General features: G+C 37.6%; 1 protein-coding gene across 3 annotated transcripts in view; it reads left to right on the top strand.

Annotated features, from left to right (window-relative positions):
* WAPL (WAPL cohesin release factor) overlaps positions 1–15,062 on the top strand; it is a 155,345-nt gene extending 140,283 nt beyond the window's left edge. For all 3 annotated transcript variants that reach the window (XM_009272419.2, XM_009272398.2, XM_009272408.2), the window contains 10 exons: positions 2,778–2,889; positions 3,896–3,993; positions 5,472–5,548; positions 6,742–6,917; positions 7,241–7,356; positions 8,075–8,236; positions 9,495–9,702; positions 10,895–10,983; positions 12,132–12,227; positions 12,612–15,062. In XM_009272419.2, coding sequence (XP_009270694.1) covers positions 2,778–2,889; positions 3,896–3,993; positions 5,472–5,548; positions 6,742–6,917; positions 7,241–7,356; positions 8,075–8,236; positions 9,495–9,702; positions 10,895–10,983; positions 12,132–12,227; positions 12,612–12,677 — 1,200 coding nt within the window. In that variant the 3' untranslated portion in view covers positions 12,678–15,062. The remainder of the gene's footprint in view (positions 1–2,777; positions 2,890–3,895; positions 3,994–5,471; positions 5,549–6,741; positions 6,918–7,240; positions 7,357–8,074; positions 8,237–9,494; positions 9,703–10,894; positions 10,984–12,131; positions 12,228–12,611) is intronic.
* The last annotated feature ends 1,620 nt before the right edge of the window (positions 15,063–16,682 follow it).

The following is a 16,682-nucleotide window of genomic DNA, read 5'->3' as shown; positions in this document are numbered from 1 at the left end:
AATGAACCTCATATGTAGAAGATAAAGGTGCTTTCACATAGATCTCTGTCATGAGGTATAATAAGTAATCTCTGTTTTGTACCAGATGACAGGCAGAAAACGCTAACAAAAATGCAAATCTTCTGGGGGTAAAGAAAAGATCTGTGCTTTTTCAGACTCAGACGTATCCACTGAGAAACAGAAGGGTTGCAGCAGATGTTTTGATAACTCCAGTTTCTGACTAATGGGTTACACCTTCTTTTTTTTTTTTTTTTGAATCTTACACAGATCAAACGAAGATGATCGATACTGCCTATCCCTTTCCACAGACAATGTTGTTTGTGTGACTAGAAGTTAGATAGGACTAATTTTTGAGTACTCAGGTATTCAAAGGGTACTTTTTTCTAGACTGCTTATGAACATTAAAAATGTAAACCCAGAAATTGAAAAGGAGTTCTCTGTAGGTTGAATTTGTTCCAGGATTTTTTTGCTGGCTTAGAAGAAGATAAAACCTGAAGAATTTAGCCTTCCTGTTAGCAAATGGCACTTGCCTGTCAGTCAGCACAGCCCTCGGTAGCTGATGCTTGCAGCTAGCTCCTCTCTGTTGCATCATAACGAAAGCCTTCAGAAGTGACTTCTCTTTTCAGTTGGTGAAAGGGGTTATTCTGTTTTTCACTCTCAGCATAAGGCTGAAAGCTTAAGGGAACCATGTTTTGAACCTTTGGTGTTAAAATGTCATAGTAATTGACATAAAAATTGGATAGAATGGATTACTTTCCTCAAAAGCAAAAGGGTTACAAGGTTTGATTCATTTCCTTTAAAAAAAAAAAAAAATTTGAAAATTGTTCTTATGCCCAGTGGTATAAATATCAAATTGTATTCTCCTGGAGTTTTTTGAAGCCTTGGTGCCCTTTGGCAGAAAAATAAGCACCATATTTTAAGTATTGTGTGGCCTTTGAACTTTCATGGTAAAGGTATTTAGGAAGTTAACTAAATCCTTTGTAGCCCTTAAGATCTCTAAGGAGATTTTTTAGTCAGCTCTATCAATCTGGATTAGGTTATGCATGATTTCAGATATCCATGTTACAATATTTTCAAGCTCAAACTATAAAAGTGAACGGAATCATCTGAAGAGGATGGGAAAGTGTCAGAGAGCTAGGGATCTGTCACACTGCTGTCTTCAGGTTCTCCCCCCTCCTCCCTCAAAATGCTGTCTCGTTTGGTTGGCTTCAGAAGGGAAGTTCTCCACCCATTGCTTAAAATATCCTCATCTTCTTTAGCATTATGTTTTTAACTTACCGTTTTTAAACGTGTGAGGTTTGGGATCTTGTATCTCCCAGTGATGAGATGAGAACACTCTGTAACCAAGTGTGTTTAGTGTCCCTCCTGTGGGAAGACTGGATGAGTGGCTGCTGGCGATTGCAGGTAGTTAGCAGTTTCCCTGGGTGGTGAAACAGTTGCAGGAGTAATTGCAGCTTTGTCTTTGTTTCCTCTGTGATGGGGAATTAAGATGCTGCTGACTAGGGGAGGAATGACCTATTGTAGATTTGCTGCTGCTTGTGTTCTCTTGTCCCCCGTAACACTATCACGACCCAAGGACACCTCCATGTACATTGGAGAAGTGCTGTTACTAACTGTATGCTCAGCAGTGGCAGTGAGCTGCAGAGCTTGCTCCTAAAAAAAGGAGATAACTAACTTGGGTGGTAACTCTTCTTTATCAAGACTAGTCTTCAACTTTCTTTTCCTCCTTAGAAATCGGTATTTTGAAAACAAGGAAAGCAGCTGAAGCTGTTGGGGGGGGGCTCATACCATTTACAACTTGGTTTTCCAAGACAGTGGGGTGTTTACTCAAGCCTGGTGAGTACTGTTATTCCCAGGAGGTGCTGAGGTTTGAACTGGTGTCCTGGAACATGCTGCACAAGCGCAGAATAAGCACAGCCCTCCTTGAAGCATTACAAATCAAATGTGTCAGGGAGGGAAGATAACTTGAGTGGTTAAATTCAGCTGGCGTTAATGAGATCTTAAGTCTATACCGGTCCCTTTTGTGTAGGTGTAAATTTATACGTATGTATATGTTTTATTATTAACACTTGCCTTTTATTAGAGGCCTTTGGAAAAACGAGTTATAGTCTTGACTTTATAAATGGTGTTAGTTTTGGTTAAAAACATTGCGGGGGACTAACTAAGATAATCACTTAAAATCTCGTCAACTTCCATTTGCAGGGAGTAAATTTATCTTTGCTGCTGTTGAATTTTGATATGAATTCCTCTTTCTACAAAAAAAAAAAAAATCGGTAAATATAGTAAGATTTCCTACAGTGTTTTAGTTTAATTGCTATCTTCTATGGGTTTGAAATTAAAACCACAAAATGCCTACGTTAGAATCTAATGTATTCTACAGGCGGCAGAGCCAGTGTATCTGGGAGACAGAGAAGCAGTGTTCACTCTGGCTTTTCTTGTTTTTTTTTCCTGCCTGGCTGATTTGTCCATTTCCTTCCTCCACTTGTTTCTTTCGAGAAGAAGAGAAACAGATGAAAGGAGGCTGCTTAGGTTTTCTAAGCTATTAATAAAATCAAGAAAAAGTTGAAAATGCAAAGTACCTTTTTATCAGTACCAAGTTGGGTTTTTAAGATACGCATATTTTTCAATCTGTTCTTGCTCCCTCTGGTGGTGGTTCTCCTCAGAACCTATAACTCTGTTTTTATGGTTTTTATATGACGTGTATTTGTATGATTTGATCTATTGGCTACAGCTGCATATGATGATTTCACTAATTCTGGAACCTAACTCTTTCACAGACCGGGCATTTGGCAATGGAGACATTACTGTCTCTCACCTCAAAACGAGCTGGGGACTGGTTTAAAGAAGAACTGCGACTTCTAGGTGGTCTTGATCATATTGTAGATAAAGGTATATTGGAGATGCTGCTTTGACAGTGTGAAAAATTACGGAATCTTACTAAGTTGTTTGCCTTTCTTAATGTTCATTTTCTGTGGTTAAAAATAGAAACATTGCGTATTTCTCACAGCAATGTTAAAAATAAAGTACACAATTCGGTATCAAGTCACTGGGAAATATTAGTGACTTTAATCTGTTGCACGTGGGATTGAAAGTAGTTTTAAGGTTAAACAGAATGTGTATGGTGTTGCATATAATGTCTGAGATTAAAAATGGTTTAAGCTTAGGCAGAATACAGATTACTGTGTTACATATCTCTGTACAGCACACAAACACAGCACACTTATTCTAGAGTAAAATCTCCTTTACAGTCTTCTGCAGTTATTTTCAGGCCTGGTATTTTTTAGCTAAATATCCCAGAGGAAGTCAGCCCTTCAAGAAGAAATGGTGGGGGGGTTGTTTCCTTATTTTTTTTACAAATATGTCTTGGTTAAGTGTTTTGGGTCAGCATCTCACAGATAGGAAGAGGGGCATTTCTAAAATGAATTCTTGAGCTGGATAAAGCTTGGTCTTAGGTAAGTGGAGGGGTGGACAAAGGAAGGATTGACGAGATGAAAGTGTTCAACTTGCACACGGTTTCAGACTTGTAAAGCGTGGGGAGAGTGTGCGTGCTGAATCTCTTTTCTCTTCTACAGAACAGTGCATTACAGTTAAGGAACATAGTCGTGTGCTGTACAAGCTCTTCGTTGTCAGTAGAAAATAAAATATACAGATAGGTAATTTGTGGCAACAATCACAAACTTGTAAAGCCAAAATTGTAAGGGTGTTTTTTTAATTTACTTGGAGAAATGAAAAATTGTGTAATGCTGATCACGTTTTTGTGATTGTTTCCTAGTATTACAGTTTTGTAAAGTCTAAAACAAGGTTGATAGCAACTCTGAGTAGCTAGTTAGTTTGTACACTCGGCTTTTGAAGACCTCTTACTGATAGTGGAAAACAACTTCTTTTTGTTGTTTAGTTAAAGAATGTGTGGATCACCTAAGCAGTGATGAAAATGAAGAGAAATTGGTTGCTTCGTTATGGGGTGCAGAAAGATGTTTACGGGTCTTAGAAAGCGTGAGTATGAGCAGATGCACTGCACTTCTGAAAACGGCTTTTTCTCAGCCAGACCTTTTCAGTGTTACCTTCTTTCAACATATAGTTTCATAATAACCCTATAATGTTGGTTATGTTTTATGGAAGATACTAACTTTCTGATGTTTATCAGTGTTCCTGGAATGTTTGTTTGAAAATGTCTTTTACCCTTTGACTCTCTAGTGTGTGTCGAGTAATAACGCATCATTATAGAAGCGGTATTTTCTTAGAAGCAATAAATTGATGTATATTTTAAGAGTTGCTACTTTCAAACATCAGCTGGCTAAGCGCTGAAAGAGAAAACTGCCCTGAAAGTCAAACTAGTACTGTAATCAGTTGAGCGTGTATATTGAGATGGTAAATATTTTTTGATGAGAACTTTGAATAGTGTTAAAACACATGGTACTTTTGCAGTTTTGCGGAGTTTCATCTTTGTTACTAGTGTTACTCTTTTTGTGTTGTGATGTGGTAAGCAAGCAGAAGAGTGCTGTGATGTTTTAGCATTACATCTCCACTCATCAGAAAGCGACGTCCAGGTGCCGAGTACAGGTCAATGAATCTTAGTGAACACCTTAAACCCAAGTCAGAGGGCAAATAGCTACAGCAGTAACTTGTTTTCTTCACTAAAATAGAAGGACAGACTCAAAGGTAGTGTAAAAGCAAGCTAAAAACTGAGAAAGATGAACAATTGCTGAAGTACTAATTCAAGGGTGCCTACTTAAAAATTAATGGCACCTAGCTCTTTACCTGCCTTCTGAACAGTGAGAGAAAAATTTTCAGATCCGATTCCTGCTTTTATATTTGATAGATGGAATTGTCAAGCAACAGTAGAAGAGCCTTGTTTAGTGGTAAAATACTCAAATCTGAACTTAAGGGTGGTTTGTGATGTAGTAAGATCCTTAGGAACTTGGGAGAGACAACAAAAATCAACACACCAAATTGTGCAAATTTAAGAGAAGAACTTTTACTGTTTCTGAAAATCAATTCTGAATTTCAGTCAAGGGAATCAAGGAAAAACTTGATTTTTATGGTTGGATGCATAATAAGCTCTCGGAATTGGAGTTGATGTCAAGTCCTAAAAATAACATTACATATATAATTTTATTCTGTGTTACCATTTTTTTATATATTTACGTACACATATATGCATACACACTTGGGACACTGTAGTCCCAGGGTATAGATTCAGGGTTCTGCTGTGACAGAACATTCTGCCACACAGTTTTTCTGTACTTACTGTATCAGGGAAGATGGCTTTATCTCCAGTGCCACGATTTTGTGTGATTAATTACGAGGTGGAAACTCCAAGGAAATATTGGACAATGGTGAGTGAAAGATTACACTGGATAATAACCAAGAAATGTGGAACTGAATAAAGCGGGGTGGTAGTGGAAGGGAATGCTTCTCTTTCAAGGAAAAAAAGTCCCATTTTTAATATTACTTTCTCCTCCCCTTTTTAGGTAACTGTGCATAATCCAGAAAATCAGAGCTATCTGATAGCATACAAAGACTCGCAACTCATAGTCTCCTCAGCTAAGTAAGTTGTAACAAAAAGACGTTTTTGCAGAGCGCTGCACATGATAGGGCAAAAAATAAATTTGTTATACTGGAAGATTTTAGGGGGGGAAACCCCCCGTTACTTTCCACTGTTGCTTTTCATTAAGTAATGCTAAAGTTCGTTTAGATGAGGGGTGTGGGTAACTACCCGAGTACTACCAATATGTAGTGCTGCTATTGTTGGTTCTGTAGAAGCTGCAAACTGGATTCAGCTTCTTCTGTACCAAGTTAGTATGAACACAGAAGAGGACAGCTGGGATTTATTTATTGTGTTTTCATTGTGCTTAAGTGTTTGCTGGAATGGAGCATAACAGAATTGACAGTGTAACTAAGATTTAGAATAGTGAAATTCTGCTCTTAGCTGTTCTCCCTGGCAAAGATGCTTGTACAAACACCTCTAACCCATTTGTCGATCTGGGTGAGGTCTCAGTTGACTGGCAGAGATTGCATCCCTCTTGTACTGCTCTTCGTAAGAGAACAAATTAAGCTGAAAATTTGACTCTGCAGACCTCATTGGAAACATAATTTCATGGTTGTAAGTTAAATATTTTGAGTATTTCTTTAAATTAAAAAAACCAAACAAACCCACAGTTTACTATGCTATTTAGACCAATATATGGTTTTGACATTTTTAGTTTTGTTTCTAATTGAAATCAGTGTTGTCGGTTTAACATCAAACTAATGTTGTGCAGTAGAATCATGCCTGTGGTCCAGTAGCGTTATGAGATTAAGATTTTACTGCTAGGAAGTCATGTGTCACTTATTTATTTCTTACAGAACGGACAGAACAAGAGAACATTCAGATAACACTGTCAGAATAATGTTGTGCCTTGATGGTCAGAGGATATGAGGGGCTGGGTTTGTAGGGAGAGGAGATATTTTTGGTAAGACCATGTGATGAAGCTGGAAAGAAAAATTAACTTTCTTCTCTTGAAATCTCAAGCTGATAAAGCTCAACGCCACAAAGCTTTACTGGTTTTTGTTTTCACAATTTCAGCTGAGCTCATAAAAGATTTTATAGGTGATAAGTTTGTTCTCTCTCCCTACAGACTGGGCATCAGAAAAATTCTGCATAAGCTCTGTATTTGAGGTTTTTTCCTGGTGAAATGAGCATAAGGGTGGAATGTCCTGTATGTTGTCGAGGTAATTTTGTTCTGCGTCTTCTCCCCGCAGAGCACTGCAGCATTGTGAGGAGTTAATCCAGCGATATAATCGTGCTGAAGACAGTATCTGTTTACCAGACAATAAGCCTCTGCCTCACCAGAACGTAACTAACCATGTGGGTAAAGCAGTGGAAGACTGTATGAGGGCCATCATTGGTGTCTTGCTCAACCTAACAAATGATAACGGTAAAACAAACAAATGGAATTCTGTATATTCTGTGTTAAAGCATCAAATAATCCATTAATGTAAACCCTTTTCTTATACTCATTATGGTTTTTCCATGTACAATGCAATAACGCAGTTACGTATGGTAGATGCTTGCTTTACAGTAATCAGTAATTTGTCTTTGCAAATTGGATAAGTAATTGCAAGCGTGAAGTGTTCAGGTGCGTGCTTTGGCTGAGAGAGTCCTGTTTGTCTTTAGGGCCAAAAGGTTTTTACCAATCTGCTTACAATTATGAAAATGAGTCTTTTCAAAACTGAGCCTCTAAACTCTGTTTGTTTACAGAATGGGGTAGCACAAAAACAGGTGAACAAGACGGTCTGATAGGCACAGCTATGAATTGTGTGCTTCAGGTTCCAAAGTTCCTACCTCAAGAACAGAGATTTGATATTCGGGTGCTGGTAAGCTATTGTATTTGTTACATTACACAAGGTGATTTGCCCCCTTCTTGTGCATTTAACTACTCTGGTTCCAAATTAAGGAGCAGCCTCTACAGTTCTTATTGACCATAGATATACTTAGTGAGGTACTTAAAGAAGGTTTCTGTAAGGATTTGGTGGTTTTGAGCTCTAACCATTTTCCCTGTGTTTGGTGGGAAAAAGTGCACTGCTAGCTGAACAAAGAGATGCAGCTAAATAAGTCTGTGAATTCTCTAGTTTTCAAATGTCTTTTCAGTTTAGAAATATGGTGGATGTTATTGTTTGAGATAAAGGCTGTGTCAAATTTACCTCATCTTATGTAAAATGGGGCTGTGTGGCCTAAATAGCAACAGTGAAATTGTGTATGTGAAGGGTCTTTTAAGAATGTAAACCGAAGGTTGGACCCCTGATTCCCTGATCTATAAATGAAATCTCATCTTTAAAAATGTTTTCGTGTTCAGAATTGGAAAAACGGAGATTCCTGCATACAAGTGGTAGTATACAGGGATCTCAGTTCTGCCTCATATTTCTTTAAATCCTGATCCCTCTGTCTATCCGACTGTTTCATAAAGGTTTGTTAGTAAGTTATGTATCCTCAGAAAGATAAGGGCTAAAGAAGACATTTATCTGGATAGATGTTTTTTGCCAAATTACCCTTTTTTAATGTGCGTAATCCTCTTTGACTCTCCAATTCTTGCAGGGATTGGGTCTGTTGATCAATCTAGTAGAATATAGCGCTCGGAATAGGCACTGTCTTGTCAATATGGAAACATCATGTTCTTTTGACTCATTCTGTACGGGAGGAGGAGATGATAGCCTAAAGATAACTGGACAGATTGATGCTGTTCAGGCTTTAGTGCAGGTAAGAAATGTGTTTTTCCTGTAACAGTTACCCATTTCTCGTTATCAGACTGTCAAAGGGAAGGGAGAATTAAGCAATGAAGATTTGTCAAGTTTTTTTTCTGTTTAGTATTTTGAGTAATACAGCGTAGTGGGGGAAGAAGGGTGCCGCTCACAACTCTGACTTCTTCCGTACTGTCCATCACAGAAACAGCTTTCCTGGTAAAAGGCAGTGGTACCATTACTACCGACATCCAAAGGCTGCTCTCGTGCTCCATAAAGCTTTCTTGTTCCTAAACGGTTTACTTCTAGTTTTCTTTTAAACCAGCTGTAAAAGTTGTAAGCCGCTCTTGTCTTGTATACTTTGGTTCCGTAGATTTTTTTTTTAAAGTACTATCTTTATGGGAGTTTGCGACTTTTATAAAGCATGATTTTTTTTTTTAGAGCAGTCAAATATGGATGTAATGAATATGGATGTGAAACAGCATTCTTAAATGTTGTATTGACTAGCTTGTAAAAAAAAAAAAATAAATCCACCAACAATTTTGGTGAATGAGTTCCACCATGCAAACTAAAATAAAAGAATTGAAAGGATTTTAAAGTACAACTTTTTTATTTCAATTGAGATAACTTTATGGATGCTTTTAGCAGTTCTTCTATTTAACTATGTGAAATAACTGTCCAGCAGCAGACAAAAAAAATCAACAACAAAAATAATATTAAATATCTTAATATACAGCTCTGCAAAGCAGTATTTAAAACTGGTGGTTGTATGGTTTGGGAAATAATTTGTAAGATCTAAGCGCGCAATGTGAGATTGCTGGTTCAGTCACATCCTTGATAAGTCATTTCAAATTACTCTTTGAAATTTTTACTTTTTACATATCAAGGGAAAAGCTAAGAGAGCAAAGAGGGGATAGCTAGCATGAAAAGAAAATGAGGATTGGTAGAGAACAAAAACGGACAGGAAAATATGGCAACTTGTAGTCTTCAAGCTGTGTCTCAAAGAAAACGGTTAAACATTTACGATGCCCCAGAGGAGCCTGCCAACTGGTTCAACACTGGGGAGGGAGGGAGGCCTTTTCTGTGGAGCACAGCGTTAGTGTTGGGGTAAATTATACTATCCTTTGAAGAAGAAAAGGCTATTGTTAAGAAAAGTATTGAGACCAACTGTATTAAGGGGTGAATTGTGAAGGGGGGGAAATAAACTTTCAAGTACTAATTCAGTGTGTTTAGGGTTTAATTTATAATAGAAATTCTCCTGAAATTTTCCCCATTAGCTATTTCTTGAGCGTGAGCGAGCGGCACAGCTGGCCGAGAGCCAGACAGACGAATTGATTAAAGAAGCTCCTACTGCTCAGCACGATAAGAGTGGGGAATGGCAAGAGACAAGTGGGGAGATACAGTGGGTCTCCACAGAAAAGTCAGATAGTACTGAAGAGAAAGATAAGAAGGAAGAAGATGATGAAGAACTTGATCTTAATAAAGGTACGTTGTCTGGTTGTGATGAGCTCAGAAAAGGCAAAGAGCTCTGTGATTGCATAAATTCCCACCTTGTCCTCTGCTTCCCATCTACATGCAGTCTCTTGGGCTGAGATTTCCTCAGCGTATCCCCCAGGTGAAACCGTTACAGGTCATAAGTAGGAGCAGTTCAGAGCTGAAGCATGAGAAGTGGAAGAAGTTACGCTTCTTTTTAATTTCTTAATAGTACCTTCTGTCAGTTCTTTTTAAAAAACCAAACAAAACAAAACCCCTTTTTAGCGACATTCTGTGTGAGAAATACTCTGGAAGGGATGGCTTTTAGGCCTTTGCCTTGTTCTACTGAAACAGTCCTTGAAAGTTACCTGCCTTAATTCTGTTTTCCAGGCTATCATGACCCGTTCTCGTTTCATGCTACTTTTAGGGGTTTTTTTTCTTCCCCACCCTGTTTGCATGTGTGCTGCTTCTGTCCCCATCTTCTTTGTGTCCGCGTTCTTCTCACTCCATTGGTGGTATCTTGGGTACCTGTCTAATGCCTTGATGCGCTGCATCTTTGGTAGCTTGTTCCAGGAATTTGAGTATCTCTAAGCTGAGTTATGTAGTTTGTCTCTGGAAAATGTATCAGGTCAGAAACCTCAGTCTTTCTCGTTTAATCTTCTAATAGTAGGTGCAGTGTATTACTTCTAATAGTGTTTTAATCTTCTAATAGTAGGTGCCGTGTATTACTTTCTCCAACCTTGCTTTATATCCTCCCTCCTTTTTGTAGCTCCCACAGCTGGTGTCTGTGGCTATTTGTGGTTTGCCCCAAAATGCTGAGTCATTAGCAAAAAGTGCTATATATCTGTTATCCTTGATACAATAAACTTCTTTTGGTGGAAGCCTTACTGGCTTATAGTATCACATGAAACACTTACATTTGTATTTTGCGTGTGTAAAGCATACAGTTTGCACATTGAAATGGCAATTAATAAAACACTAATGAATTGAAAGCCAATGAACACCGTTTTTCTGTTCAAGAATGTGCTGCTGAGTTAGTAAGTATGGAGTTGGCCTGATTCTTGCCTCTGAAGTCTCAGTCCAAAAGCTCATTTTGTTTCAGAAAAAAGAATTCTGAAAAGTGATAATGAAAGATTGTATTTGAAGCAGTAAAAAATACCAGCTGCTTAGAGAATACAATACACTCGGTTGTCTCTCTTTACAGCTCTTCAGCATGCTGGGAAGCACATGGAAGACTGCATTGTGGCCTCATACACAGCATTGCTTCTAGGCTGTCTCTGCCAAGAGAGTCCAGTAAGGGATTAAGTCAATAACTTGCTCTTAAGTCCTATGCAATTTTTAGTGAAGTAATAATTTGCAGTATTGAAATGGGTTTATTAAATTAGGGTTCAATGTGAGCTAGTACACTGATGAAGCTACCTTGATGTATATAGTTCTGTGGAAAGTTGCCAGAGGTATTCCATCCAAAACAAATTTTCTGAACATCAGTATGTTTATTAAAAACAGTTGGAATTGAATATTTAACCTCTTCCGCCTCTCTGCCCTTTGCTGTTAGTTTTAGCCCACAAATGAACTTACTTTGGAAAGGCAAAGGAAAATTGGCTCCCCTGTTCTAGAATCATAAAAGCTTGCTTTATTTTTCGGTAGTTTCAATAAGCAAGTTAAACATCAGACTTGTTTATTTTTCGGTAGTTCCAATAAGCAAGTTAACATCAGACTTGTTTATTCTTTTTTTGTCAGTCTGCTTTATTTTTTCCTCCATTGAAATTACATTAAATTGTATATGTCCATATTAGTTGAAGATGAGTGTCTCCAATTGGAAATACATAATAGAAAGCTGAAGTTAAAAATATGGAACTGCGATGGCTGAGAACTTCATAAACTCTCCTGTCAAACGTAGGCTCAAATGAAAATGAAGTTTAGACCTGCCTTCAGGCTTGTCTGAATTTACCGTGATGGCAGAAATGGTCTTCAACGTGCTGTTCTGTACCTTTTGACCCATTGGCTCCCGTACCATTTCAGTGTTTGGAGTGGTGCTGACAAGAAGTTCAATAATTCTCAACCCTTAACAATTATAAAGGGAGATTCTCTCCATGTCAGCAGAGTAATCCGGTGGGGTTTTTAGGTCTTGATAATCTTGTAGGTCCTGGGGAGGTCTGGTGGTGGTAATGATGTTTAATGGAGGAAAAAAACAAACAAACAAATTAGGAAAAAAAAAAACAACAGTAAAAGATATTTTAGCAATTGTTGTTTCCTAGAAACGTAAACACCATAAACACACGAGTATTGCTTAAGAAAGGCTTCAGTCACAGAGATGACAGCAAAAGCCATCTTAATAATGCTGTGAATACACTCGTCTTACTGCGTCTCACATGCAGAGTAATGCCGTTCTGTGTCAGAAAAGTATTTCCCAAATTAAAATAGGTTGTTTTATTTCTTAGATCAATGTGACTACTGTGAGGGAGTACTTACCTGAAGGAGACTTCTCGATAATGACTGAAATGCTCAAAAAATTTCTCAGTTTTATGAATCTTACTGTAAGTAATATATATATTTTTTAAATTGGTGTATGTAGATATTTTTGTAATTGTGTTTTCTGTTAATAGTCCATGTATTTTTAGAAGCTTTTAACATTTCTCAGTTGTGTCTTTAGAAGAGCACGAGATGATTTTCTGGTTTTAAATACTGAAGAGCCGTTTGTCTGTCATAATTTTGGTAGTAAATGGAATGAAGCTGCTTTCATTCCGTTTGATTGTGACTGGTCAGGAAAATATTTTTTTAATCCTCTGCCTGAACCTAATTGCTTTTACCGATATGTAATTCTAAATACTAAAATTCTGAAATGAGCATAGCTCTCAAATATTTTAAAGAGGTATTACAAATGCTTGTTTGTTACTTCTGTTTTCTGTTACATTTTCCAGTGTGCTGTTGGAACAACAGGCCAGAAATCTATCTCTAGGGTGATTGAATACTTGGAACACTGCTAGATACTTAACTTCCGCTGCAGGCACTCTAATGCTGGAGCTACCCTTAGACAAAAGAAGAAGTCATGAAAGAAGTCCTTGAAGGATATACCAAGAGCATTCATCTGTGTCATTCGTGTTCGGATTTTTAAGGCTACCTGGTCTCTTAACCATGCATTCAGCATTTTCTAAAAGACAGTTACTACATCAATCTGCAACTATCAAAAATGAGGGGAAAAAGGTTCTGAGGAAAATAAATAAAGAAACCATGCTGTTTATGATGCAGTGCAGTATTTAAATATTTTTGGCAGGGTTTACCCTCCCTATCTTTTTTTTCTTGCTTTGTTCGTGACAAGTTTCAAGGGGAAAAACTTGCTGCTGATAGTGCAACTGCTGTTTACTGTTGAGCCACTGTTTCATGCCAGCCAGGTGCAAAGGCAGCTTAGCTACTGAGGTATCAAACAAATGTTCTAATAAAGAAGTTCTGGACAGCAGCACCGCTCCTATTTGAGTTTAATTTGCTCTTGCTTTTTTATTACTAGATTATTCCAAAATCATAAAATATAAATTTTTAAATACTTTTGTGATTTTAACTACTGTCTATATTTAAAATTTGTTGGAATCCAAAGAGGCGAGGATTGGATAGTTTATTTTTTATACTGTTTTGATTGAAATTAGGTTGTTGAACTATTTCTCAGTTCTAAAACTGTCATGGCCCGTGTACTGTAAACTGATAGACCGTAACACTTTGTAGTTCCGAGAAGCATGCAAACCCATAAACACACAAAGCCATCTGAGGGTATGTTATCCACAAAAGAAATAGTAACTGTAAAAAGTTGTGCCCTGTTTAAAAAAAAAAAAGAAGAAAAAAAAAAAATTAAAAAAAATTCAATCCCAGGGTAGTTTACACTTCTAATAAGCAGAAACTTTGAAATGCTGTTTTAATTTGTTTCAAGGAAGCACTCAAGATGTATTTTATAATGCTCAGTACAAAGAATTTGGATGTTTTAGGGGGAAGAATTTTAAAGAAGCTAAAACACCAATGGGGATTAATGTTTCCAGCTGACATAATCTTTCTATTTCATTCTTCTGTAGTATGACAAAGTTTAAATGCATACAACACAAAGCCTTAAACTGCTGATATAGCTAAGATTTTGTTCAGTCTGAGGTCTAGTTCACAGCAAAGCATCGTGTTTGAAGACTTAAGTGGAACAAAGAATCCCAGAAAATACATGACTTTTTTTAACAATTTTTTTTCTTGCACTCATTATTCACACTAACAGAATTGGTAATTATTTTTATTAAGCTGGTCTTGAATATTTGCAGACTGTTCTGAGATCTGCTTCATCGACATTTTTAAATACCTGTATAGGTAGTTACATCATGTTATTCCATTGAATTTGTAAAACTTGAAGCCATAAAAATATTAGTTCTGTGTATAATGAGGGGGAAATAACAGGAAATCTAACCTGCTTTTAGATCTTGTGTTATCTCCATGTATAAAGTTAAGAACTCGTGCTTTTGTATCAGTGCCAGCTGTAAATTTTTTACATACAGTGGCTGCCTTCTATGTCTTCCTATTTTTGATAATGCAGATTGTTGGGAATTCTGTAAGGAAGTAACTGATTAGCTGCAAAAATCCTATGTTGGTCATACTTTTTTGCGTTTTCTCTCATCACCTTCTAAAACTTAGTGTATCAGTGTAACTTAGAAAAGTTTTTGAGGTTGTATTCCCCTTTGTTTAAAAAAAACTCAGTATTGAGAGAGAGAGAAGCTGTATGTAAATGTTCTACATCAGGAGGAAATTATTGACTATTTTGCCCATCTAGTTTCTGATTTTTAGAGATTTTCACTTATAATGGGATTTCAAATTTGATTATATAGTTTTCTGTGGAGAGATGGCAAGAGAAAATAAAATACAGATGTGATGATGGGGGAAAGCAGGGACAACTACCTTTCTTTGTTACACTGGTAATTGCTTGGGAATTGATTTACCTCAGTGTTTAACAGTTTTTTTTAAATGTAACTAATTGTCAAGCACTGACAAATGCAGATTATTTTTTTTGAGGGTGGGGGGAGAAATCACCCTGTGAACTGCAGTGCATTTTTGTGTGTTAGACCCTCAAATAACTCTGCATTAAAGGGTACTTGAGGCCAACTTGCAAATTAAAGTTTTAAAGTAACTTTTTTCCATTGTAAATATTTGTGTAAATACTCTCAATTGGAAATTAGAACAGTAGAGTACTTTTCTGAATCCAATCCTATTTTTATTTTATACAGTATTTCTCAGCTGTGATCTTTGGAGCAAAAGCCAACGGCAGGAAAAATAGTTTGTACCAGTTTCATGAAGTATGTCTTTGGGTTTTTGTAAATAATTTTAACTCAAATAAAATTGCTACTTTCAATACATATCTTGTCTTTTAACATGTAATAAAACGCTCCTCTGAGTGATTGCAGAAAGAAGGCAGCGTCAGGTAAATTGTTAACAGAAAAAAAAAAAAAAGGGGAAAAAAATACTAGAGGAGCATCCTGAAGGTAGTGCTCCGTCTTTCACTGGCGTCTTGGGACAACAAAATTCGGTGCCTGGACGTGAGGCTGTGGTCAGTCGAACCCACTGAGGCTTAATGTTTTCCGGAGACGAGGTACTCAAATCTCTTGATGCACTTTGGAGTTCTGCACACAAGTTGGTATTGATCCTTCAGCTGAAGGAGCATGTAACAGCTCTGAAGAGCTGCACTTAGAATAACAAAAACGTGCTGAAGCATAGGGGAAATGGGGCAGTTCTTGTTATGGTGATACTTGTCACATCATGGGGGGTGTTAATGGCTTCTTTCTTCAGTGAAAAATGAGAAAATTACCACCAGCGTTGCTCTGTTTCTCTATTAATATGAATGAATTTCAGGATGGATTTTCTCCCGTGGATCTTTTCTTAATTGATACAACTAGATAGAGGTACAACGTGCCATAATTCATGAGCTGTAAAGCGAGTTGAATGTGATGTGTCATCTCTTGCCACTTTAACAAGCGTCAGCGTAATGTAACTTTATTTCTGTGCTGTGGAGGGATGTTGCTGGGGTTTGAAATACGGAGCAGTGTGTTATTAGTATGTGGCACGGTAGGAGGCAAATACAGCTTTAGGTAAGCAAATGTTTAAAAAAAAAAAAAATTGTAACATCCAGTAAAAGTATTTCCTCTTGGTTATTTTGTCGGTAGATATGTAATGGAAGCATTACGCGTGGATGCTTTGAGACAGCATCAGCATTTTCAGATTACCAGGACAATTGTGAAGCTTCTGCAGAAGATTTGGGAGTCATAGCCTTTCACATAGATTATTTAGCTTTCAGACTGTTTTGAAATGCATGATTTGCATAATAACAAAGTGATCTGGCACGATCTGTACAGCGCTGACTTGTCGGAAGCTTAATGTAAAAGCAGGTAGTAGCACTGCGGATGATTTCTCAAGCTGGCCTAATGGAGTTGTTTTTGTGCTGTCAGCAGATTGAGCCTCTCCGAGCAGAAGATTGGACAGTCATCACAAAGGTATAAAAGCTTCGTTCTTCCCCCCGAGCCGAGCGCCTGTGCCAAGTGTGCAGCTGGAGTAGTGCGGTTCTGCTAGGGCCGCTTCTGGGTGGGCAAGAAGCTAGTGGGAATTCTCATACCAATTTTAGGGTGTTACACTTTTTAACTTCTTCTGTAACAGAATATTCTAACAGGAGTTCTTGCCTCTAACCGTGTTTTCGGGCTCAGGTACCTCACTGAATTGGGAAAGATGGTTTTGGTGTCAGGCGCACTAGCGAGTATTCAGTCCTCCCTCATTTTCCCTTTCTGGACATCAGTAATTCCTCCTTTGAGTAAGCAGAAGTCAGAGCATACGTGGTTAGATGGGGCTATTATCAGGCAAGCCCACATGGCTTTTTCAGTAATGTGGTACTTTCCGTGTTTAAATGGCAAGGAAAACAAAAATATGTGTTTGAGCTCAAAAGATAAAGAGGACTTAAAGTAGCTGCCATTCTTCTGCATCAAGCCCTT

This window comes from Aptenodytes forsteri, unplaced genomic scaffold (assembly GCF_000699145.1).
Source record: "Aptenodytes forsteri isolate BGI_AS27 unplaced genomic scaffold, ASM69914v1 Scaffold106, whole genome shotgun sequence".
NCBI classification, from domain to species: Eukaryota; Metazoa; Chordata; class Aves; order Sphenisciformes; family Spheniscidae; genus Aptenodytes; species Aptenodytes forsteri.
Note: the sequence above shows the minus strand (reverse complement) of the source record. Positions and strands in the feature narration are given on the sequence as shown.